Source organism: Hoplias malabaricus, chromosome 4, assembly GCF_029633855.1.
Source record: "Hoplias malabaricus isolate fHopMal1 chromosome 4, fHopMal1.hap1, whole genome shotgun sequence".
In the NCBI taxonomy this organism is placed as follows: Eukaryota; Metazoa; Chordata; class Actinopteri; order Characiformes; family Erythrinidae; genus Hoplias; species Hoplias malabaricus.
In genome coordinates, this window is record NC_089803.1 from 9,567,947 (window position 1) to 9,594,747 (window position 26,801).

At 39.8% G+C, this 26,801-nt stretch overlaps 1 protein-coding gene across 3 annotated transcripts in view; it reads right to left on the minus strand.

The window, feature by feature from the left end:
• Window positions 1-294: 294 nt before the first annotated feature.
• Window positions 295-26,801, minus strand: part of LOC136695641 (uncharacterized) — a 30,438-nt gene continuing 3,931 nt past the window's right edge. The window contains exons 1-5 of one of the 3 annotated variants that reach the window (XM_066669847.1): window positions 19,535-19,567; window positions 14,240-14,326; window positions 9,706-9,820; window positions 8,799-8,864; window positions 295-2,203 (exon numbers count right to left, since the gene is read on the minus strand). In XM_066669847.1, the coding sequence (XP_066525944.1) occupies window positions 1,150-2,196 (1,047 nt within the window). In that variant the 5' untranslated portion in view covers window positions 2,197-2,203; window positions 8,799-8,864; window positions 9,706-9,820; window positions 14,240-14,326; window positions 19,535-19,567 and the 3' untranslated portion in view covers window positions 295-1,149. Of the gene's footprint in view, window positions 2,204-8,798; window positions 8,865-9,073; window positions 9,190-9,705; window positions 9,821-14,239; window positions 14,327-19,534; window positions 19,568-26,801 lie in introns of those variants that run through there. The other 2 variants (XM_066669848.1, XM_066669846.1) reach the window with 2 other exon arrangements.

A 26,801-nucleotide genomic window follows, 5' to 3' on the forward strand; every position in this document is an offset into this window, starting at 1 on the left:
TTCTTCACCCACACCATAACACCCCAGAAGAAAGCACAACCGCATTCATGCCGTTTTAAAACATATAATACTGTGCAAATCTCAGAGACCCTTTTTATTAAATATTCATTCATTGTCTGTAACCCTTATCCAGTTCAGGGTCGCGGTGGGTCCAGAGGACACTACCTGCTGGCGCCACCGTGCCACCCTCTTTATTAAATATGTTGTTTGATTTTAATTTTGAGATTTACAAAAATGACAAACACATGAAACACAAAACACACTATTTGCTTTGCAATTATTTATTCCATTTCTGATTACAAGTATATAAACAGATATATACTTGTACACGCTGATGCTCTGTGACCTTTAAATGATTATAAAGTGTGATAATAAACTGATTATTTACTACTAATCACTTATCCTTAATCAGTATTTATCAATTTTCCATTACTAATGAACGTTAAATGTTAACAGAGTACAGGAAAAGGTATTGTTAACAAGAGCTCAATGACATGATGCATAATTTCTGTAAATAAATAAACTAATCATTGGTTCATATGAGTGTTAATATTATATTAGTAACAATGACAATTTCTTTTACTCTAATGTGTGATTTAAATCAAAAAGATTTCAGCGATTATAAAATTTGTAGGTTATGTGCGTTTGCTAAGGCTGGCTTGATGCTGAGTTCAAATTAACTTTCCATTGTGAGTGAAATTATCATAAATCTCAGTCTGGCTTGATCTCTTGATGAGATAATTTAATGACGTACATTACATTTGGACAGATTAATCAGGAAAATAATTTAGCCTGTTTTCACATTCTATGGTTACACTGAGACTTAAATGACTTCCTGGTCCCTACATAGTGCACTATGTAGGACTTGAGCCAACAGCTTCAAATAGTGTACATTTTTCTAACATCTATTTCCATGTGGTATATAGTGGACTATGTAGGGAACATGGAGTGATTTGGGATACATCCTCAGTCTCTCACACTAGTGCCCACTAGGCTTCTTCACTTGAATGTCACTGAAAAGTCAAAGTACTGACAGGTAAATTAATGTTCCTCTTTCTTTGTAATACTTGAATATTAAAATTATTCAAGCCAGCCCTACATTTTTTTTCATATTAACCATAACCTATACAGTTCCATGAAATTTCATGATTAACCTGTTTGTTCCTTATCCTCGCATTCACTGGTTTCCATGGAAATTATGGCATGATTGTGGAAGCTCTCCAGAAGAGCCATGCGAATGTACCTGCCAGGAAAATGTGGTCTTGTAGGTATGAGGACCTGGGACACTAATACTTTATGGCCTTGACTGGAATTTGCGGTGACTTTCAAGTGGTAATGAGTGTTTCCTTTTAACTCCAAGTTAAGGGCGCTGTTGTGGTCAGTGATCAGATCTAGCTTCTCTGAAGTTTGGTTACTCAGGTACTCATCTTTCCACTTGGAGATCAAGTTTGTTATCTCATTTCTGATGGAGCTGTCGTATTCTTGAGATCCAAAAAATGGTTCAGCGTTAAAGGTGGTTATAAACTTGTCACCATTGATGGTCTGGGTACAGGAAAACAGCTCCTTGTTAGTGTCCCTTTTGCTTCGTTGGGAGGAGTAGTAAGAGCACTCACATGGGTCAATATACCCACAATAGTCCCAACTTGATTTTGTGTAGCACCAATTGTAATTTTTACCATTAGAACCACAGGAATGGTCCCACCGACAGGGTTCATTCCTGTAAGTGACATCACGAGCTGGGGAACAGTAGTCCCAGCCTTTTTTGGTGTAGCACCAGTAGTATTTTCCAAATTTCGCATAGTAACAGTCAGTTACGCACAGATCATTGTATTTTGTTTTGTACAATACTGTCTTGGGTTCCATTAGCCCACACTCAGATTCCCCCTTGTTTGTCTTGCACCAGTAGTATGTTTTGCCATACTTCCCACAGGGATGGCTGCTTTTACATTTGAGGCCATTATAATCATAGTTTTCCCGTTCTGAGCAGTAATCCCAGCTGGATATAGTGCGGCACCAAAAGTAATTATAACCATGTTTGTCACAGGCATCTCTGCATGCCTCCCCTCCTGTGGTGTAATAAGTTTTTAATTCTTCATTGGTACAGGAACCCAAAGTCAGTTGAACTTGGACAATGAGAACGATGACTGACACAAAGGACATTGCAGGGACGAAGGGAAGCTTATGCCAGTTTCCCATTCTGGTGCTAGAGGAATAGAAATAAAGAAAAAGGGTATGTGATTAAGTCCAGTGATTGAAGGAAAATCATATGAAGTGCACAAAGTGTTCTACTATTCAGAAAGTAATAAAACACATCTATGGTTCTCTATTATTTGACATTTTATCAAGTTACAGATGGTTTCTGAGTAAATAAGTGTATGCTAGAGTAGGTCCCCAACATGAGGCATAATGGTCTGTTCTTTTGTAGCAGGCATGGTATGAAAATGTACCCTCCTAAATAACCTCCTTCAATTGGGAGTATCAGGGGGATAAGGAAGGAGGCAGGGCTGCAGAGTATTATGCCCCACCCTCTCTTTTGTTAGATGGCATCTAGGGGTAATGGACAGTGGAAAAAGCTCAAATGCTAAAACCAACCAACTACTAAATCCTTGGGTCCTGACGAACCAAAAAGTCGATACAACCACTAAACTCTGCCCACATATATTTTTGTAGCAGGCATGGTATGAAAATGTACCCTCCTAAATAACCTCCTTCAATTGGGAGTATCAGGGGGATAAGGAAGGAGGCAGGGCTGCAGAGTATTATGCCCCACCCTCTCTTTTGTTAGATGGCATCTAGGGGTAATGGACAGTGGAAAAAGCTCAAATGCTAAAACCAACCAACTACTAAATGGTGGACTATGGATGGTGCCAAAAAAAGAAATAAACAAAACAATTATCTAACAAATAAAGCTTGCACTTGAGATTCAGGACTCATGATCAATCTTTGTTTAATGTAATTATCAGGGTTCAGTGCAAGCACATCTATTGTAATTATTCAAATTTTTATTATTATTCTGCCACAAAAAATTCTGCCTTAAAATGAATCGCACAGCCCAAACCATAAGGCCTACAAACTTGACACTTTGTCAACAAATAGTAAACCCTCCCGCAACTCAGGTGCAAAGAAACAGCCTGATTGGTCTCAAGGGGGCGCTACAGTGAAGGAAAATGCTTTCAATATAAGCATTACCACACTGTGAGGCATAGAGAATTTTATTTGACATAATCCTTGGGTCCTGACGAACCAAAAAGTCGATACAACCACTAAACTCTGCCCACATATATTTTTTGCTAATTTGCAAAACTTATTTTCGCAAACTAATCCCTGGATTTTGATTCTTTCCTCATCTTGGTTTCAAAACCTTCGCAGGAGAGTGCTGGTCAATAATTATCAAAAAAATCTGGAACTTTCAAATCAAGATGGCCACCATATGCAAATGAACCTGTACCATTAAGGGCATGTTATACTTTAACCCCTTTAACATGTTTTACTTTAACCCCTTTTATACTTTACTCAAATCAAATGAACTTTCAGACATTGCTTCAAGACATGATTTTGAGTTAGCATGTATATGCTGGTACACAAAATATTATAGGGGGTGCTATAATAGCTAGTTATGGCTTTTTGGCAATATCTCAGCATTTACAAAGTGTATTAATTTGACATTTGGCATGCTGGTTCTGTGAGCAAAATTAAGGGCAACTCAATACGAGCAAAACTATTACTGTCATAATAATTATCAGCAAATCAAATTTCAGCAGGTGTTTGACAGGCTTATCAATGCCAAATCATCAAGAAATATGAGTGGTATGTCCATGGACACACTTTGTAAGAGTGTGCAAAGTTTTGTGCTGATAGCCACAAGGGAGCAGAATTCATGTTTTTAACCTGAAAATATGGAATATCTCAGTGAACATTTAACATAACATGATATTAGCTTTATATTATACTCTCCCTAGTGTCTCACAACATTGCAATTGCAACTATTTTCAAAAAATGCATAGGTTTTTCTCAGTTGTCAGGAATGTGAAAATGGAGCTTTTCGTACTAGTCCTTGGATTTTTATCCTGTCAACAAACAGTCTCATTGCAAGGTTTATTGCCTGTAGGTATATAATTATCAAAAAAGGTTTAAATTTGGACATGCTGTTGCTGCAATATTTCAACAAACATGAGTGGGCAGAGCTCCATGCGCTCTTTGAGCTATAACTCCTTCAAAGTTGACCCAAATCAAACCAAAATGGGTACACATGGCATTACTTTGAAGAAGTGTACCAAGTATGATCAAAATGCACATACAAGGGGCACTACAATTGGAAAAATGACTTAATATTACGTTTTTAATTTATTATAGTGCCAACTAAGGATGCAGTATCAACAAAATGTAATGATCATTTCTGAAGGCTATATGAAAGATGCTTGTGCATTTTCGTAACAAATGGCAAAAACATTTTTGACTTACAGATGTTTGTGTGATTTTTAGAAGGCAAGCTGCACACCTGTTTTAAGCCACTCAGTAACGAAATTTCAACATTTTTTGATAATTATTAAATTCTGGTTTTTATGACTCTGCTTATACCACATAAACATAGCAAAGGATATTTGTGTTTGGTAGATTATTTCTTTGTTGTAACAATGTTTTTTCTCTACTACTCATCCCACAAATGAATGTTTCTTACAAATGTGGCACCACTGAAAAGGGAAATTTACAGGCTCCAACGGTATTAAATTTATTGCCAAGAAGCATTGTTACAACAAAGAAATAATCTACTAAACACAAATTTCCTTCCTTACTGCTATGTTTATGTCTATATTAGGTTAGAATTCAGAGACAAGTTCTTGTTCAAACATATGTGGGTTTATTCTCACCAATGCATTCAAACCACAATCTGTTATGGAAGAATCCCCCTTCCCTCCTCCATCCTACTCCTTCTCACGTACTGACTGAGTGATAAAAAGTCGCATAGAGCAGAGTCCCATCAGTACTACACATACACCTCCTTGTTTCTACAGTCACTGTCTATTAACTCAGCTCCACTGACCACAGAATCACTGTAGTTTTACAAATACAGACTGGAGTCCACCTCTTGCTGTGCTTCACTTGATTGCTGCCTTTCACCCTGTTCATCAATGATCAGTACCCCCACAGAGCATGTATAATTTGGGTGGTTTTTAAATCACTCAATTTTGGACTGAGAACAGTCCAATAACCAAAAAAATCCAGCCGACAGCGTCCTGTGTCACTGATGAAGGATTAGAGGACGCTGTACAGCGACAGATGAGCTACTGTCTCTGACTTTACATCTACAAGGTGGACCAATGAGGTTTGTGTTTAACAAAGTGGACAGTTGAAACTCCAGCAGCACTGCTTTGTCTGCTCTACTTCCTATTCCAGCACAACCCACACTAACACACCACCACCAGATGTCAATGCTGCAGTGCGTATGATTCACAACCCAAATCATACCTGCTAAATGGGGGTAAAGTGGAGGACCCAACCATTGAACAGGGTGAAAGAGGGGAAATAATGTATACAGAGCATCAAATGGTATGTATTATTTAATTACAAAAAAAACAAAGTTCTCCTCTATGGTCTGTAGGTATCAGAAATCAAGGTATGGTTCACACACACACACTACCCAACAACACTGCAATGGCATGTAAGGCCTCATACTTGCCAATATAAGCTACTGAATACTGAATTTGGGGTTTTCTTTAGTTGTCAATTATAATCATCAAATTAAAAGAAATAAAAACTTGAAATATATCAGTCTGTTTGTAATGAATATGTATAATATACAAGCTTCACTTTTTGAGTGGAATAGTGAAATAAATCAACTTATTCATGATATTCTAATTTTATGAGCAGGACCCTGTAGTAGAAAACAAAAGGCTGTGTCACAGAAATGTTCTACTAAAATAAAGAAGAGACTATGATAAATATTACCTAAACAACGTTCAACACATTTCTGTTGGAGTCTTCCAGTAAAACACTGAGCTGCTCTGCAGTGGACAGTGGAGAGCTGAAGCGGTGTGAGTGTGTCCCAATTCAGCTTTCAACTCTCTGACACTGAACATTTCAACTCTCGTGCCTTCTGCTCACCTTTCAAGAATGTCATAAATGTGAACATTTTAATGAAGGACTTAGGGCTTATGGCAAGAAATGGGATGGGGGAAAGCCTACAGGCAGCAAAATCCTGGCTGGACACATTATTTTAGATCCTGAAAAGAGTACTTGTCTGGGGAAAAAAGGGGATTTGGTCACCACCAAACTGTTTCAACTTCAGTTCACAAACTGAAATGTGAAATATGGCTGAACTAACAACAGATGGTGTAATAGTGTAGTGGCACCACCTTAAGTTCTCTCTGTGAAATACAGTTGAACTAACAGTTCCTAAACACACATTGGTAGGTGGATTGGAGACTCAAAACTGTCCGTAGGTGTGAGTGTGTGAGTATATGTCGCCCTGTGAATGACTGGTGCACTCTCAAGGGTGTATTCCCGCCTTGTGCCCAGTTATTCTATGTAGGCTTTGGACCCACAGTGACCCTGAACTGGATAAGGGTTACAAATAATAAATGAGTTTGAAAAAAAAAAGTTTGAATGGGAAATGTAATTAAGGAGCTTGGGTGAAAGGTTTTCACCATTGTTAACATTATTTATGTGCATGCTGGAGACAGCAGCATGTACCGGTGGAGTAGACACCATCGCCAATGTATCGCAGTAAATGAGCTATAAACTCTGTCAGGTAGTTCCACAGCCACACTTTAGTTTCCCACCAGCATTTTGGTGATGATGTCATGAAGAGTGTTAATGGTATATGGATGTCTTGCTAAGCGTGTTTAGAATTTTGAAAATGTAACTACAGATTGGACAAAGTGGTGTTAGCAATTGAAAAAAATCTAAGGAACAAAATGTGGTTTAGAGCAGAAAAATCAACTATTTGGCTAATTGTGTGATCCTGTTTTACTGTGTTACTGAATTTAGAAAAAGTATTTAAAGTTACGGTAAAGGCTTGTTAGCAACTGCAAAAAAATGTTATGAAAAAACTGAACTTCCACAAGTCTACAGTAAAAAAAAAAAGTTTCTTCCAAAAACATTTCTGGACGTCAAAGCAGGCAAACCACGAGGGTCTAGGTGGAGCTTTATTGGTTAATAGCACTGTATTTGAAAATCAACAGCATTCCTTCCTGCCTCCAGGACAATGTTGAGTAGTGATTTTTCACAGAAGCTTGTGCAATGTAGTTGTGTTGCTGTGTTAACAGTTTGGAGAAACTGACTTAGGTATCAGTAAATGCTTGTTAGCAATTGTAAAACACTAAATATATTGCAGTTAATGTGTTTATTAATTTTATGCTGGTTTGATAGTATGCAAATACTTAAAAAATAAATGCAAAAATATGCAAAATTCCTAAATATAGATTTTATTATGTGCCAATAGAGCTGTTTTTGTGTTTGTCTGTGTAGTGTGAAGTGACTGTTCTGTAGTGTTTATGCACCAGGTGGAGTTGTGTTGTTTGATAGCAGTGTTTGTAAGCAGTAATTAAATTTATTAATGTCTAATAATACCATAATCAGTAATTAAATTTATTAATGTCTAATACCATAATAAGTAATTAAATGTATTAATGTCTAATAATACCATAATCAGTAATTAAATGTATTAATGTCTAATAATATGTAAGAATATCCTCGTAACTTTAAAACATTTAACCCTAAACAAGCTCTAGACAGTGAAATTGTAATTTCAGAAAAATCATGAAGATGGATAGTGAAATGTATTTATTTTATCTTAATAAAAGTAAAGATCTTCTGTGAATGCATAGCATGTTTTTATTTTTATTCATTTTTGTTTAATAACTATTTAGAGATTGATAACTTCTTTGGTTGCATTGTTGGTGAAGAGATACATAGTTATGAATATTAATGTATTATTATGTATTATAATACATTATGATGTATTAATGTAACACAAACTATAGTGTTCAGACTGACATTTATCTGTAAAGTTTGAGACAGTTTATATAAAATGCAGTATGCTTTATTTTGATGTGCTCTCTTGTTTATTTACAAAAGAACAGGCACTCAATTTACAGCCACACAGTTATTTGAATTTCTTACTTACAAACATTTGGTGGAAGATACTTCTGTGTGCAGCAGGTTGGTACCCTACAATTCTCTAGCATTTTTTTTTCTTAATGTCAGAAATTAGCACACTTCTGTGAAACCTAACAACTTAACTAAATATTTCCCTTTGAAATACTATGTGTACACCTTAACTATAATTTAAAATGCTTCCACTTTTACCCTGTTCAGGGTTACAGACAGGCGGGAGCCTACCTGGAATTATTGGGCACAAAACAAGAACACACCCTGGACAAGGCTCTAGTCCATCACAGGACATCACACACTCACACATTCACTTACACACCCACACCTTTTGACAGTTTTGCATAGCCAATTAATATACCAGAGCAGAGTACCCAGTATAAACCTGCTGACATAACCTTCAGACCTGAAGAGGACCCTGGAGGTGTGTGACAGCAACACTACTTGTTGCACCACCATGTGACACATTATTATCGTTACTTCTACTACTAGTAGTAATAGCAATAATAATAATAACAACAATAATTTAAAAATAATAATAATATTAATAACAATTGTCAATGATTTTTGTCTTGTAAATGTGATATTACTATTGCAACATATTTACTCAGCAGATTGTAACATATTATCGCATTATTCCATACTACATTTTGATACATTGTAGCATTAAACATAAGAAAGTTACTCACACAAGGGATCTAACTTTCCTGCTGATGTGGAAAATGCCTTTCTCGTCCAAACAGAGCTGTTAGAACCTGTTGGAGAAATGTACATTGGCCTTTTACACTGAGTTAATAATATATCTTCATCTGTTTACACTCAGTTAAATTAAAAACTTCAACCAAGAATCTTCAAAGAAGTTGAACTGACGTTATTGTAATGGCCCTGTGACTGATGCAGGATTGTAATCTATCACACTGCTCTTTACATGTATTCTGTACTGTATATTCTGTCTGATACTTACTTGTCCAGAGAGTGGTTTTCTTCTTCTCTATGTTCAGATGAGGTTCTGTGTGCTTCTCAAAATCTAATTAAATGTTCAGCCTCACTTATATACAAGAACTTATGGGAGGGATGTTGTCCCCCTCCCTCAAATCTGCTGCTGTAACTTGTTATAAATAATCTATAGTTCTTAGAAAGCCACTTCCTTAATTTTCTGTAGTTATTGCTGCCAGAGTCTGTTTATAAGGTTTCCATCTCTGTCACTTCCTCCATGAAGGGGTTCAAAAACGTGCTACAGTTTCCATCAAGATCATTGAAGATTTACATTATATTGAAATAATTTGTCTGGGGAAACCAAATGTTTCTGCAGCAAAGAACAACCCCCCCCCCCCCCCCCCCACCTGTACTCAGTTACTTTATTGGGTACCTTTCCCCACTTACGGGGGCCTCAACTAAATGAGCAGAGACAGCAATGAAGTAAAGGGCAAAAATCTCAAAATTTACTAGAAACAATAAAGGAAATATCACAATGGATGCAACTGCCCCAAGACAGAAAATTTGAAAAAAAAAAAATAATAATAATAATAAAAGTAGTAGTCACGCTGTTACAGTGGAAGCTCAAAAAAAACCCAATAAAATATGAAAATCACTCACACCACACTACCTTCAGCTCACTAGACCCACAGCAATACAGTGCAATTAAATAACTCTGCAAACACTACAAAATTCACTCAGCTTCTCCACTGGACAGCGTCACACCAACGGCACCCTGGACAGAAAAGCACATTAGTGTAAACAAGCACAAAGGATAAAATTTGCAATTATTTATTCTATTTAAAACACTACTCTGCCCTCTTTCAATAACACATTAAAAAATAAAAAATAAACCATCCAAGGTTATTACAGCAACACAAGGGGGCAGGCACTTCTCTCGTGTACCTGTCCCCATTGGGAAGCATAGAGGAGCAGAATAGCAGAACAATAATAAACCAAAAGCAAAACAAAACAGCAACTGGTGACAAGGTAACCTACATCAATGGAATGAAAAAGACAAGGTTAGCCTATATCAATCCCATTGCTTCTCCCTTGCAGAGTTAGGCTCTCACACATCCCTCCATTATCTTCAACCATTCAAAGGTGAACCTACAAAAGTTTTGACTGGGGCTGGTCTGCTTCCGCACATTCTATATGCCTCCCTCTGCAAAATTCCTAAATCTAATAGAACAATAGTGCCAAAAGAAGTGACAGTACCAATATAAACAGAACCGGTGTCAACAGTAGTGCATTCATTCATTCATTCATTCATTATCTGTAACCGCTTATCCAATTCAGGGTCGCGGTGGGTCCAGAGCCTACCTGGAATCATTGGGCGCAAGGCGGGATTGCACCCTGGAGGGGGCGCCAGTCCTTCACAGGGCAACACAGACACACACACACTTACACCTACGGACACTTTTGAGTCGCCAATCCACCTACTAACGTGTGTTTTTGGACTGTGGGAGGAAACCGGAACACCCGGAGGAAACCCACACGGACAACACACCAACTCCTCACAGACAGTCACCCGGAGTGGGAATCGAACCCACAACCTCTAGGGCCCTGGAGCTGTGTGACTGCGACACTACCTGCTGCGCCACCGTGCTGCCAACAGTAGTGCCAAAAAGTAGTGAAGCCTGGAGGCTGGTTAAAGTGATTGAGTGCCTGTTTTTCAAAGTCACAGTTGGGTATTGATGGTAATTGATGAGGTTGCTGAGTAGTGTGTGCAGGGGGGCAGAGCAGGGAGAGATTTCAGCATTCTTACAGCCTGGTGGATGGAGCTGTCCCTCAGTCTGCTGGTCCTAGCCCTGAGACTACACAGTCTCTGCCCTGATGGCAGCAGGCTGAAGAAGCTGTGTATCACCCACCAAGCAGAGGGCTTTTCGTAGGAGGTGGGAGAGGTAAGTCCTGAAGGCAGGGGAGAGAGGTACCAATGATCTTCTCAGCTGTTCTCACAATACGCTGGAGGGTTCTGCGGCAGGATGCTGTGCAGGCCCCGTACCACGCAGTGAAACAGCTAGTCAGGATAGTCTTTATGGCCCTATTGTAGAAGGTGATCATGATGGGGATGGGAGCTCTTGCTCTTCTTAGCTTGCGGAGAAAGTAGCGCCGTTGGTGAGCCTTCTTGGCCAGTGATGCTGTGTTGATGGTCCAGGAGAGGTCCTCTGTGACCTGCACACCCAGGAACTTGTTGCTGCTCACCCTCTCCATAGCAGCACCGTTGATGGATAGAGGGTCATGTTGTGTGCGAGTTCTCCACAACAATCTCCTTGGTCTTCTCAATGCTCAGAGAGAGATTGTTGTGTTTGCACCAAGAGGCCAGCCGGCTCACCTCGCTCCTGTAGTGTGACTCATCGTTGTTGCTGATGAGGCCTACCACAGTCGTGTCATCCACAAACTTGATGAAGAGGTTGGAGGTGTGTGATAGAGAGCAGTCATTGGTTAGTAGAGTGAACAGAAGGGGGCTCAGCACACATCCTTGGGGAGCCCCCGTGTTCAGAGTGATGGTGCTAGACGAGTTACTGCCAACCTATACTGCCTATGGTCTTCCAGTCAGGAATTCAAGCAGCCAGTTGCACAGTGATGTGTTCAGTTGGGGGTGATTGTGTTGAACGCAGAACTGAAATCAATAAAGAGCATTCTGACAAGGTGTCTTTGTTGTCCAGATGGGTAAGGGCTGAATGAAGAGCAGTGGAGACAGCATCATCAGTCGAACAATTTTATCGATATGCAAACTGGTAGGTGTCCAAGGAGGGGGGGGATGGAAGACCTGATGTGTTGCATGACTAGCCGCTCGAAGCATTTCATGAGGATGGAGGTAAGTGCAACCGGGCAGTAGTCGTTGAAACAGGAGGGTGAAGACTTCTTAGGGACAGGGATTATGGTGGTGGCTTTGAAGCATATGGGGACCACAGCCTGACTCAGTGAGATGTTGAAGACGCCAGAATACACCTCTGCAAGTTTGCCAGCGCAGTCCTTCAGCACACGATCAGGTATGTTGTTGGGTCCAGGAGCTTTCCGAGCGTTGATCCTGCTGAATACTCTCCTCACCTTGTCTGAGGACAGTGTGAGCACCTGAATACTCTCCTCACCTTTTCTGAGGACAGTGTGAGCACCTGGTCTCCAGGAGAGGGGGTGGATTTATGTGCCGAAGTGTGGTTTAGTGCCTCAAACCGAGCAAAGAACCCGTTCAGGTCATTCAGCACAGAAGAGGTGCTGTCACAGGTCTGTGGAGGGGGTTTGTAATCTGTAATGGACTGAATTCCCTGCCACAGGCTCTGAGTGTCTCTGCTGTCGCTGAAGCGTTGGGCTATCCTCTTGGAATGCTGCCTTTTAGCCTTTCTGATGCCACAGGACAGATTGGCCCTAGCTGTCTTCAGGCCTGCCTGGTCTCCAGCTTTGAAGGCAGCGTTTCTAACCTTCAGCAGCTTTTGGACCTCACCTGTCAGCTATGGCTTCTGATTAGCACGAATTGTGATGGTCTTGAGGACAGTTACAACACACTTGGTGATGTAAGCGGAGACAGTTTCTGTATACTCCTGAATATCTGTGGAGTTGTTGTAAATGGCAGCCACTTTAAACACATTCCAGTCTGTGGTGCTTAAACAGTCCTGAAGTGCCTCTGATGAACCATCCGGCCACACCCGTACCTGCTTTAGAACTGGTTTGATGACTTTAACCAGTGGTCTGAAAGCTGGCATTAGCATAATGGTGAGGTGATCAGAGGTGCCAAGGTGGGGGAGGGGCAGGGCTTTGTAAGCTCCTCTCCGTGTGGTGAAGACCTGGTCCAGAGTGTTGTTGCTAGTGATGTGTCGGTTGCAAACGAACCGGTTCAAAGAGCCGGCTCTTGTAAGTGAACGATGAGAGCCGGTTCCCGTCTAAGACCGAGCCATTTTTTTCTAAGGCTTGTCATTCAACCAATCAGAGAACAACAGGCAAAGGTACCAATCAGTGAAGGGTTATACCACCAAGCAGGGAGGGGAGGGGTGGGTGGCAAACAGGAGGAAAGTGAAAAGGGAGAGCCGGAGAAAAATGACAGAAAGGAAAAGAAGCAGTATTTTCAAAAACTGGGCAGATAATAAGAGAGAGAAGAAACCGGATCAACCCCTCCAAGCTGAGACACTTGGTTTTCCTGAATGCCAATCTGCCTTCCAAAAAATAGTTGAAGAAAATGTTAAATGAGTTAAATGTTTGTTGACAGTTGTGGTTGTTTTAATCACTACCGTTGAATGCTGCTGTTTTGTACTTTGCAGAGTGTTTGTTTATTTTATTACTCAGAAATGGATGACTATTTAATTTAATAAGCTATATTTTAATACCTACCTTTTGGGTTCCATTGGCTATATTTCAAAGTTTACAAGTGATTTTTTTATTCATTCATTCATTCATTCATTCATTATCTGTAACTGCTTATCCAGTTCAGGGTCACGGTGGGTTCAGAGCTTACCTGGAATCATTGGGCGCCCTGGAGGGGGCACCAGTCCTTCACAGGGTTGATTTTTTATTAGGTGTTTAAATAAAAATCCAGTTATTTATACAATTGAATGTGTGAGTGCAATCAGTGAGTTATTTCAAGACAGCCATGAAAACAATTGGCCATTTCAACTCTATTTATTGTTTTTAATATTGAAAAATAATATTTTGTCCATATAGTCATGTAAAATGTAGGTAATATTGTTCTGTACCAGTGGAAATTAGTGGTAAAACAAAGAGCCATTTAGGAGCCGAAAGAGCCAGCTCTTTATGAAGAGCCGAGCCAAAAGAGCCGGCTCCCCAAAAAGAGCCAAAATTCCTATCACTAGTTCTTGCCCCGTGCTGGAAAGTCTATGTGTTTATAAAGTCCAGAAAACACAGCCCTTGGGTCTGCGTTGTTGAAATCCCCAGCCAGGATGAGAAGAGCATCAGGGTGGGATGTCTGCTGCTCACTGATGTGCTGATACAGTTCATTCAGTGCCTCATTCCTGATGTTGGTGGAGCTTGGGGGAAGATAGACAGCAGCTAACAGCACAGCTGAGAAATCCCTCGGTAGATAGCGGTCTGCACTTAATAACCATCAGTTCCACTATCGGTAAGCAGTATTTGCAGACCACAACACTGTTATGACACCAAGCATCGCTAATGTAAACACAGAGCCCGCCACCATGTGTTTTACCTTGAGTGAGAACTCGGTCCGACCGGTAGCAAGTTAGCCGCTCAAGCTGAACGGTGTGGTCTGGGACGCTGTTGTTGAGCCAAGTTTCTGTGAACACATAAACACAACAGGCTCTCACGGTCTTCTGAGTTGACTAAAGTAAGCGGATATAGTCCAGTTTATTATCCAAAGATGGTACGTTGGCGAGTATCATGGTGGGGATGGCTGACTTATGTAGGCTAGTTGCTAGCCTGACTTTGCAGCCTCTCGCTCCACTTGTGGCGCTTCCACTGTGGGCGAGGTGCAGCGGTGGGGGTCCGTGATGTTGCTGGTATCCTGAGCAAGCCGCAGATTCGCAGCTCCTCACAGAGTTCGGAGTTAAGTTAAGTTCCAACTTAAGTTCTAACTGGAGTTAAGTTCTAACTGGAGAAATATCTGGTTCCACACTGGTAAAGGGAAGGGGCGCAACTCTGACGATGGATATGTAACTCTGTTAGGGGACCATCGATTCGCCTCACCTTATACAATGTTCCTACCTCATCTAAGCCCTGCACTACCTCAAATATCTCATTACCCCATTCATCCTGAATCTTATGATGTCCCTTGTGATGACTGCGTTGATAAACTCTTGTACCAGGGGGAACAACAGGAAGAGGGTGAGTATGCCAGCAGCAGCCTTCAACTGCTCCTCTGCATGAGAGAACACCCCAGCCAGTCTCTCCCAATGTTCTTGTACCCAATCTCCCGGCTCTTCCAAACAAACAGATTCCATTTTCCCCCCCAAGCAATTAATCAATTGGAAGGTATGGCTCTTGTCCAAATATCAACTCGTAGGGGGAATGTTTGGTAGACTGAAGCACAGTGGTGTTATAAGCAAACACCACTGTTGACAGGTGCTGCAGCCATCGTCTTTTTTCTCCAGGGGTCAGTGTCCTCAACAAATCATGCAACGTTCTATTGAACTGCTCACACTGCCTGTTCCCCTCAGGGTGGTAAGGGCTAGACCAACTCTTCTCAATGCCATATAACTGACACAGCTGTTTCAACAGTGCCCCTTCAAAACTCCTCCTCTGGTCTGAATGAATCCTTTTAGGATCTCTGTATGTGTAAAACCATTTTTCCACCAAGATCTGAACCACTGTGCTTGCCTGTTGGATAAGCCTGGGCAAATTTGAAAACACAGTGATAACTAACACATTCTCACGGCCATCACTAGACTTCTTCAATACAGTGAAATCAATAGCCACTATATCTAATGGCTGTGAAGTCCATAGACTTCCCAAAAAGGTCCTTTCCTTAGGTCGAACTGCTTTAGCAGCTATGCACTGGCCACATTCATTACATCATTACTCTATATCCCTACGCATCCAAGGCTAATAACACCTAGCTTGGACCAAACTCACAGTGCAATCTATCCCCTGGTGGCCGTGATTAACATGAAGTGTAGTAAGCACTTCCGAGTGCAAGACCTGAGGTAGCAGAAGTTGTAAACTCTCTCCCACCCCATTTAGGTTCCTAGATACTCGATATAAGACCCCTTCCTTCTCCTTAATGTGATTCCACTGACGCATTAACTCAAAAACTTGCCTACCCAACTGAGCCCTCTCTATCCTTGATGGAAACCTTCCCCACTGCCAATGCTGCAAGAAACTTTATATCACTGGGTCTACCCCTTGCAGTACAGCCAAATCTACTTTACTCCTGGCTGACAATACTGCACCTAGACATAGAGAGCTAGCATCCACTTCGAGGACAAATGGTCTTGAAAAATCAGTGTATCCCAACACAGGAGCAGTCACTAACTTAGATTTGAAGGTACTAAAAGCTTGTTCACAATCTGTGTCCCAATGATCCTGGACTGACCCTAAACATAGATTCAGCCCCTTCTTAGGCTGCAATTTAGCAACCAACCTATGCAAAGGTGCAGCATGCTTAGCAAATCCCTCGACAAAATGACAGTAATATGATGCAAACCCCAAAAATGAACGAAGCTGAAACAAGGTATTTGGCACCCTCCACTCAGCTATGGCTGCAATCTTATCTGTGGAGACACCTACTGCTGAAACTACATATCCTAGATATCTTACCTCTGTCTGAAAAAAACAACATTTACCTAACTTTAATTTGAGACCATTCTATGGCAGCTGCTGCAACACAAGCCACAACTACTCCATGTGCTCTGAAAAAGTTGAAGAAAACACCACGACATTATCCAAATATAACAAAAGGGACTGAAATTGCTGATCACCAAAAATCCACTACATCAACCTTTGAAAGGTCACTGGGGCATTACACAAGCCAAAAGCATATGTTGGAATTCAAATAATCCAAATAGGGAACAAAAAGCAGTCTTGGCCTGATCCTTAGCAGCTACCGGAACCTGGTTGTATCCACTAGCCAGATCCAAAGTAGAGAAAAACTTTGCTCCAGCTAGCACATCCAATGACTCCTCAATCCTAGGGAGAGGAAACGCATCCTTATGAGACTTTGCATTAAGCTGCCGATAGTCTACACATAAGCGTATAGACCAATCTTTTTTTGGAGAACCACAATTGGAGAAGAGTAGGGGCTACAAACTTGGCTTTGCTATTCCACACTCTACCAATTCTTTTATGTGTGCTTTTACCAAGTCATATTGCGAGGGTAGGACCCTACGATACCTCTGCTGCACTGGAACATAATCCAGTAGTGGGATCTCATGCTCAACAAGGTTTGTGCACCCCAAATCTCCAGTCTCTTGGCTAAAGACTGTTGCATATAGTTCAAGCAATGCCTTAGCCTCTTGCTGCTCTTCCAAGCTTAAATTAGGCCAGGAAATTTCTCTTAAACCTACCAATGATGGGCTTAGTACTTCCACAGATTGAATATACACCAGTGAACCATGGCCATCTTCTTGCTCAATAAAAGAAACTGGGTACTGGCTGAACACACACTGGCCATACTAAGTTGTCCTAAAGTCACCCTTGACTTTAACCACTGATCTTGATGACCAACATTAACTACTGGAACCATCAGGCAGCAACACAATAGGAAAAAATAACCCTGGAGGCAGACCCTCTTCTTGGCCCACGGTTTCCAGTAAAACTGCATGTATACAGGATGCCAGGCCTTGATGACATTTCAGGGTACCAGCAGGGATCTGAACTGCAGGACCCCTCGGAGTAACAGCTAAACTTATATGGCCCAAACTTTATAAATACTCTAAAGTTTGGCACTCAGAAAGGGCTGACCTCCACACTGGTGCTGCTGTTTGCAAAACTTGGGATTGAAATAACTGATCCTCATGCTGAAACAGCTCCTTGTAGCACCTAACCAAGACATTAATGCCCACAATTCCAGGTACTAAGCTCTTTTCCTGCTGAGTGGGTGCATCCCCTGAATCTTTTACTCCCAAAATGCCCACACAAATTAAAAGTTTCCCTAACACCTCTACATCCAACTCTACATCCTACTCTCACAGTATGGAATCTCCAATCCATTTGCAGTTTATATCTTCCAGCACCCAATCTCTCTCCCACAGGGGTTACTGGCAGTCCCTCTGACCCAGGACAAAACCTAGCAATATCTCCTGGCCTATTACACTGCCTACAAATTGGCCTACCATCAGATTCAACTCTCAACCGATGGTCAAGTCTCATCTGATGGTTGTTAACCCCCAACCTTACTGGTGGATAATTGGCTAACAGTTTTAAAATACCCTCCAACTGACTTTGCTGTTTACATAAACACTCCTTTACGTCAGCCATTTCACTAGGAGAAACTGTAGTAGTAACCAGCTGTGTATCACGCCCAGCCTCCCATTGGGAATCACATGAAAAAGCCCTGCTATGTGCAGTAGCCCCACAATCCCCTTCTGCTGTCCAATGCTGTTTTTCACCCCAAATTGTCAAAAAGGATGTGTTAGGATCACTGCAAACCAAACGTTTTAACTGTCATCGTAGCATACTGTTAGAAATTCGGCATTGAAGAGTCAGGAGACTGGAGTTCGGCGTTGACTGGAGTTTATTTACACATACACAGGACCATGTATGAGTACAGCTGGATGATCTCAGTCTATCTCAGGATGATCTGAAGTTTGGAAACTGGAGGTTCAGAGGTTTCCTTCATGTGCATGCAGGAAAGCACGGTCACAGCTTGGTCATCAGTTTGTCATCAGTTCAGTCTGATCCCGATCCAGTCTGTGACTGTTGCCAGTCCAGTCTGTTCCCAATCCAGTCTAACACCAAATATTTTAGGAGGGCCTTATATACATTGGAGTAGTGGGGGAAGGGAATTGGGGGAAGAAGAGGAGTGAGAGGAGGGGTATGTAGAATGAGGGTGATGAAGAATGTGTAAGACATAGGAAGGGGGGAAAAGGTGAGAGAAAATGGAAATCAGGGGAGGGATAGGAGGAAGAATAGGGGTGAGAGGAAGGGTAGGTGTGATAAGGGTGATTGTCAAGGAAATAAGGAACAAGAGGTGTGAGGGGAGGTGTATGATGAAAAAACATAGTTTCCTTCAATACTATCCCTTACATATTCTATAAACTTGTCTCTCTGGTTCTAGATATTAACCAGGTATTTATGAGGTAAATATCTGGGTAACATGATGAACAGTACACAGTCAAATTTAATTCTACTGAAATGCCCATCAAGTTATAGGTATGTAGTTTAAAAGGAACTTGGATCAAGTTCAAAAGTTGCCCATGAGGGAGAAAAATACAAAAAGTTGACTGAGAAGCAGCAGCAAAATGGCTTTTGAGACTTCTTCTGTGGTCAGGAAGAGACTGAGACTGCTTCTTATTGGAATTTAGTTGTGTTTCTAGTAGATGTATGTACCTGCCACACCATTTAAGGTGGAACAGTAATCTGAATTTATGGTGTGGTCTATGAGGAGTGAGTATTCTACTCTGCTCAGTTCTGTGGGGGCAGTGTGTGTCACTAGTGATGGACGTAAACCCTAACATTACGTGAAGTAAACAATGGAAACGGTAATGTTAAGAAAAGTGGCAGTGTTGAATGTTGCTGTTGTTTGATTAATAAACAGGACAATAAAAGAAAGCCACACGACTGTCATCATGGAGCTCCTTTGTACTAAGGCTGACACCACTGCTAAAAACAAGTTGTGTGTCCGAATATTTCTGTGACCTTTCATTAGTGTCCTTGAGTGTCTGGAGAAGAAGACTTTTCTTATACAGAATGTATCACTGCTAATCGTACAGTTCAGTTTAAAATCACTCTCAATAACATAAACTTCAACTCCACCATTTGTTCTGATTTTCCATTTGTACACTTCTCTTGTAATATTGTCTAAAATTGCAAATTACAGGCTCCTCACCTCCATCTCCTCCATTTTGTTTTTCACTTCCTGCCCTCCATCTGGATTTTGCACATGGTAGGGATCATGTGACCAAAAACAATCTTATCTGTGACCTTTAACCCCCAGACAAAAAAAAAAAAAAAAAAAAAACTTCTATAATAAATATCACCACATGAACACATGCTAAAAAAGAGTAAATGATACATACAGTTATAATTATTCATACCTACAGGCTGAACTTGAGTCTTATTTCTAATCATATTTTGCCAGTGAAAAATATGATTAAATATAGCTAGTTTGTAAGTGCATTTTACTCCTAACCAGAATATAACTCTAACCCTAACTCATACAACTTCTCCATCAAGACAAAACTGGTAAAAAGGTAGAGGTCTGAAGATAGAATGTTCTGGGAAGAATATTAAAAACGTATGCTAGGAATCATAATTATGACATATACAGTGCTAAAATGAGGAAACCCAGTGAAATAGAAACTAGGCAAAAGAGGGATCTTGAAAAACTTCTTCAATCTGCACTTCAAATCAGAGATGTGATAATAATACAAAACAGTATTAATATTATTAATCTTAGTAATATTGTTATTGTTTTCTTATTGTTGCAAATATTGTTTAGCTCTCTTTGTCAAGGTTAGTCTCTTTAGTTCTCTCTGTCTTTTTAGTTCCCTCTGTCTAGGTTTAATCTGTTTCTCTCTCTAAAGTCTCTCTATCTAGGTCTTTCTTTACCTAAGTTTCTTATCCAAGTCTGTCTCTGTTTTGTTATCTTTTGTTTTAAATAAAGTCTACTGTGTTATAGGGTGTCCGTCCGCCTCCGTCATTCTGCCCAGTCCTGAAAATTGGAGCTTTAACCTAGTAGAACTTCTTCATTTAGACATGGATAGTACTGGGAAGAATGTTAAGAACTGATTCTAGGAATCATGGTTATAAAATATACAGCTCCAAAATGAGGAAACCCAGTGAAATAGAAACTAGGCAAAAGAGGGATCTTGAAAAACTGCTTCAATCTGCACTTCAAATCAGAGAGATGTGATAATAATAAAAAACAGTATTAATGTTATTAATCTTAGTAATATTGTTATTGTTTTCTTATTGTTGCAAATGTTTTGCATTAACATTTTGGTAAATGTGTAATTTAAAACTGTACTACATACAGTAGAAGCAGTATGTTAACAGTGTCCAAAAAAAAAACACAATAGAAAAACATTCAGATCCAGTGAAATATGAACTTTGGACATGTCTAAAAAGATTGTGTACCTGTATGATATTTTATGGAATATGGCACTATGTTGTTGCCATGTCCTCCTAGGTAGTAAAGTCATACACCTAGTCCTGCAAAATGCCTTTTTCCTCCAAACTTTAAGATCAAATGGGTTGTTCTAATAGCTCATTAATTTCAAGTATGTTGAAATATCAGTCATTACGTGATATGTCTTCCCTCCCTGATATTCCTTGATCAGCTTTGACTGGTATTATTAAAAAAAGAAAGCATTAAAGTACCCCATCAACTCTGCTACAAAGTGGCAAACAACGTAAAGTTACAGTGTTGTAAAAATCGCCAACGCTCTACTGACTCAGTAACTGGATAATTACAAACCCCCTCTCGCATTTACATCAGCACAAAATGGTACGCTGGATGACTCAGGGCATAGGTTTCCATGACTGAGCAGCTGTATGCAAACTTTTTTACATCACCAAGCACAATGTCAACCATCGGATGGAGTGGTGTGGAGCCCCTGCCATTGGGACTCTGGAGCAGTGGATACATGTTCTGTGGAACGACAGATCCCTCGTCTCTATCTGGTCGTCTGATGCACAAGTCTAGGTTTGGCTAATGTCAGGAGAAAATTACCTACCTGAATGCATTCTTACAAGGTTTGGTGAAGTAGGGATAATGCTATCAGGGTGTTTTTCCAGGGCTGGTCTAATCCCCTTAGTTCCAGTTAAGCAAAATCTTAATGCATCACTGTACCAAGATGTTTTCCGCAATTACATGCTTTTGGGGAAAGCCTTTCTCTCTTCTAGCGTGACTGTGCGCCAGCGCACAAGATATAGTCCATAAAGGCAAAACATCATACAGACATGCTCCAAAGTCTTGTAGAAATCCTTACCAAAACACTGGAAGTTGTGACAGTTACAAAGGTGAAGCAACTCCACATTAATGCCTATGAGTGGGATATTTTAAAATCCCCGTAGGTGTAATGTGTTGGTGTCCCAATACTTCTGTCCATAAAGTAGATATCTATTGGTGCATGAAGTAATTCTCTTTGTCTCCGTCAGAGCTGGTATGGTGCCAGCACTCACTTGTGTGTCTACATTCATATTTTTCATTATTTATATCATTAATATTGTCAACCGTTATTTCTGTATTTAATTAGACCACGGTTGTATTGTGTTAATTTTATACATGAATTTATCTGTTGTAACTTTTTCTTTTGTTTCTTTGGCATCATGTATTTCTTTTATTATGTAGAGTTTGTTCTACAGTGGTTGTCACTGACTCAGTCTTCACTTGCTTGATGCCCCCAGGCCTGCACATTAGAGGTTGTGGAACCTATAAGCTGCTGCATGCTTCTCTTTGATTTGCTTCTAACACATAGACTGACACTTTGTGTGCTACATTGCACATTCTAAAACCGTTTACTGATTCTTTTAGCTGTTTAACTCAGTTGCTTTGGTGCATTTTTCGAATCAACGTTTATATTTGCACAAAATTATGTGCATTTCTCAAAACATTGTGTATAAACAGCACCACAACATGGATTACCAGCAAATGCCTGTAACATGCTCAAAATCCTTAATTCATGACCCAAAATGAAGTTTTTATGTCAATGAACATGTCAGTGTCATCAGAATGACAAGACCTTGTGTCATTGATCACGAACAAGACAGTCAGAAGGTTTAGCCACATTTTCAGTATATCTAACTCTGCACTGTAAAACATTATAGCCTCATTAAGTTACGTGAACGTATTATTTCTCTTCAGTTTAATATGTCATTACAAGTTTCTAATAATGAACTAAAGTTTTTAGGTTTTCCAAATTTAAAATTATAGTAATCTATTGTCTTGACTATTTGTGAGTTTTGTCTGCGTTGTCAGTGTTCATTTAACTCATGTCTGTAAGTTACTCGTTGAAAAAATATATGAAAAGTGGGAGGAGGGGCAATGCAGAGAATCTATTAAACATTTGGCGCCATTTTTTAACTATACAGAACAATTTGTAGAAAACCATTAAAACATTATGCTTATCAGTTTTCACACCGGATAAACCTCATAATTTCAGTTAAATATTTATATAATATTTCAGATAAAATATGGACAGTGTTGACTACTTCCAGTGGCGGAGCGACACACCTGACTAAGGACTAATTTTAGGCAGAGTGTAGATTACTCCGCTGAGCGTTGTGTGGAATGTTCGCGAAAGCAAGGTGAATTCCCGCTGAAAACATGAAGACGGCGAGGAGGTGAATGTATATTTTTATAGTATTTTTTGCTGATAAAGTAATGATGTTGCCCTTTCTTGCGTGTTGAAAGGAGATTAATTCCGCATATTAGATAGCATTTCCATTTTTTTTCTGTTTGTCCAATCCTTGAATAATTGTTAATTGATGCTAACTGTCATCATTACCATCGGAGTTCGTTTTTCCGCTGCACAGCTCGCCGTTATTTGCTCTGAATACGTTACACACACCAGAGAATTATACCGTGGGTTTCAAGTTATACTCTGAAGTCAGGGAGATTTTCCACAGATGATTTTAATCCGAAAATTTGAAAGTGTAGAAAACAGTAGTCGTCTAATTCCAGTGGCGGAGGGACACACCGGGCTAATTTGAGGCTCAGTGTAGATTACTCCGCTGAGAGTTGTGTGAAAAGTTCGCCAAGTAAGAGGAATTCCCGCTGAAAACACGAAGGCAGCGAGGAGGTAGCTAAATAGCTAAATGTGTATTTTTATATTTGTGAATTTGTGCTGATAAAACGTGATGGTGTTGCTAAGTTCTTGTGTGGTGGAAAGAGAAATGTTCCGCATAGTAAACATTACCATGGGTTTTCTGTATATCCAAGCCTCAAATAATTGTTGATTGACTCAGTCATTACCGTCGGAGTTCGTTTTTCCGCTGCATAGCTCTCCTACGTTAAGCACACCAGAGGGATATACAGATAGACGGTAAGTTATACTCTAAAGTATGGTGAGGGAGGTTTTCCACAGAAGATTTTAATGTTTTAGTTTCGACAAAGACCCGAAGAGTATTAACAAAATGTATTGACAAATCTGCTGTCTTATACATCTGTTTCAGATAAAGGCAGAGTTCTGTAGAATAATCACCACTGACCTGTTACAGCCATTCCTAGATGGACTGGATGCCTTCGTGCCAAGACTTCTAGAGCTGTTCAAGGCAACTGTTTCATCAAGCAGGAAATTGACACTTAGCAGTGTCTTAAAAAGGAGGTGTGTATAAAAATGTACTTACCAATATGTACTAAAATAAGGAATTTTGATAATTATGTTTATTTGCACTCTGTATTTGTATGTAGGACACAAATCAAAACAAGAACAGCTGCCCTACTTAGTCTTCCACGCTTCTTGTCAGAGGATACTACTGAGATAATCAGGATGTGTGATGTACATTTACACATTAAGATAATGGGGGTATTAATTCAAAAGACTTTATTTAGACATTTCAGTTGACTTTGTGCTGACAGGTCATGAACTGGTCAGCACTATTAGTGTGGATCAGTCACAGCAGTGCTGCTTGAGGTTTTAAACCTTGTGTCCACTCACTGCTCACTCTGTTAGACACACCTATCTCGTTGGTCCACCTCAGACAGTAACTCACAGTTTCTCTTGTCCTTCATCAGTGGACACAGGACGCTTTTGGCTTAATGTTTAGTACATGGACTTTTCTTGATCCAGCAGTGATAATAAGGGGTTTAAAACTCAAGCAGCACTGCTGTCTGATCCACTTATACCAGTACAACATGCTGCAGTAGTAGTTCTGTTGTGGTCCTGACCATTGTTGGACAGAGTATATAAGGGCTAACTAGATACAGCCAGACTGCAGTCTGTAACTGTACACCTATGAAGTTTACATATAGTTTTAATAAAGTGGCTGATCATGATAAATTTAAACTAAATTTGTCCATGTCTTTTAGGTTCATGGTGAAACCCTGGATGTCCTCATGAAGGGAATGTGTGTTGGACTTCTGATTGGACATGAAGGTATTCTCCATGATGCTTTTCCTAATAAAATTTTCAACATTGCTTTGGTGGTAGAGGAGGCAGTTGTTCTTCATGAAATCAAAGATGTGTCCACTGGATTTGCTATGCTAATGGGTACAATATACTGCCTTAATCTTGAGTACCCTCGCAAAATGAAATACACATTTGAATTTCTGCAGAGGGTAATCATGAAGATAAAACCAGACCAATGTTCAGCTCGGGTGCATGGACTACGAAATAAACCGAGGTTACGTTTATAGACTGCACACCTCAAGCCTTAAAGGGGATGGCTATGATTTTGGGGAAACGCTGTTCCTTCTGGTTTGTTTAGGTTCAGAAGCTCCACGTCTTTTAAGGTAGAATGGTATGTTTGATAGACAAAAACAACTGTTGTTTGTACATGGCAGAAGTTTAACTTGTGTAAGTTTTATTCAATATTAAGTGTCTGTTTGAATTACTACAGAAACTTATTTGTACATATTAGAAGTTTTGTTGCACAGGTTTAAGCAGCAACATAACCAAAATTATGTAGTAAATTAAAAAATCATCCAAATGGAGATATATAATTGTATTAATTTTACATTATTTTTAAAAGTAGATACACACCGTCACCCATTTCACGTTTATGTAAAATATTGGCGAAACCTGGATGTTTTGATAACCTTATTTTGCATTACCTTGAAGCACAGATTGTTGATGTTTTGGTGCATTTCCAAAAGGATGAGCATGCTGTTTTTTAACAAGACAATGTAACATTGTTCTCATTCAAATAAATGATTTATGTTAAAACAAAAGTGAACTCAGTGTGCATTTTAAATAGATTGGGAAACTTGTCATTAAGATAGGTGTTAATGGGAAATATTAACTTCAAAAATGACAATTTTTATGAATATAATTAAAGTTAAATTAACTTGAAAATGTAAATCTAAATGAAGAGGAATAATGTTTATTTAACAAGATTTAGTGAGTTCTCTGAAACTGATATTGTAAAATAGTAAGTTTTAACTCACTATCAAGTTGCAACAACTAATGATCATTAGTTAAACAACTAATAAAACATAACATTTCGAGTTTGCCATCAAGTTGAATTTACTCACATTTTAAGGCAGCAGGTGAACATGAGTTTCTAAGTTTAACTAACATGAAAAGTTTTACAGTGTCTGGGTGTTTTGATGACAGTGAAAATGCACTAGGCTGCACTTTTACTGTGAGGTATATATAAAGCCTACGTTATGGCAAATGTTAGACATTACTCTAGGTGAGAAATTGATTGAAAGAGACTGGAAAAGGTTCATATTCACGCTCTTTGCTGTTTGTATTGTAGGTCAGTGACAGACAGTGTCATCATGATTCAGAAAAGAAAGACAAGACTGTTTAGCACAAATGATAAAAACTCAGACAAATCAGAAATATGAAGACGGGAAACCCCCTTTAGGCAGAGATGTACATGTAGAGCTGCTTGGGGAATTACACTGGAGTCTTTCTAGGCCTCCAGACGCTCCTGTCTGTCTGGCCACAGATTTTCATTGACATCACATCAGATACTTTCCATCACAATGCAGAATGGAAAGAACATTTTTGAATGTATTATCCAGCCTCTACAGGCATCAGCTATGATGTTCTCACATGCTGCATCCATAGCAGTCAGCAGGGTCATCTGAGTATGTGGCTGGTCCTTACTTATTTCAGGCTGTTGACCCTGGTTAGTTCCTTGTTCTTCCACTGTCTTTTGTGGCACTGTGTTATGTGCTTTCTAAGTGCTTGGCAACTGAAAGATCATGAGATGCACCTCTGAGCTATTTTAGAGAACTGGTTAATCATTGGTTGATCTAAAGCTTCAAACACTCCCCTTTAACTGTATCAACATGTCTGAATGTACTGACTTATGCAATGGACTTGTTTCTGGATATTTTGGAGGTTGAACTGTTCAACAGAAGACCAATCTAATACATTATGATCAACATGATAAAAGGAACTGATAATGTAAAAAAGAGCAGACAGCTGTACAAAATCATCTGCATGATACACCTAAGCATGTGCTGAACAAAACAAGTA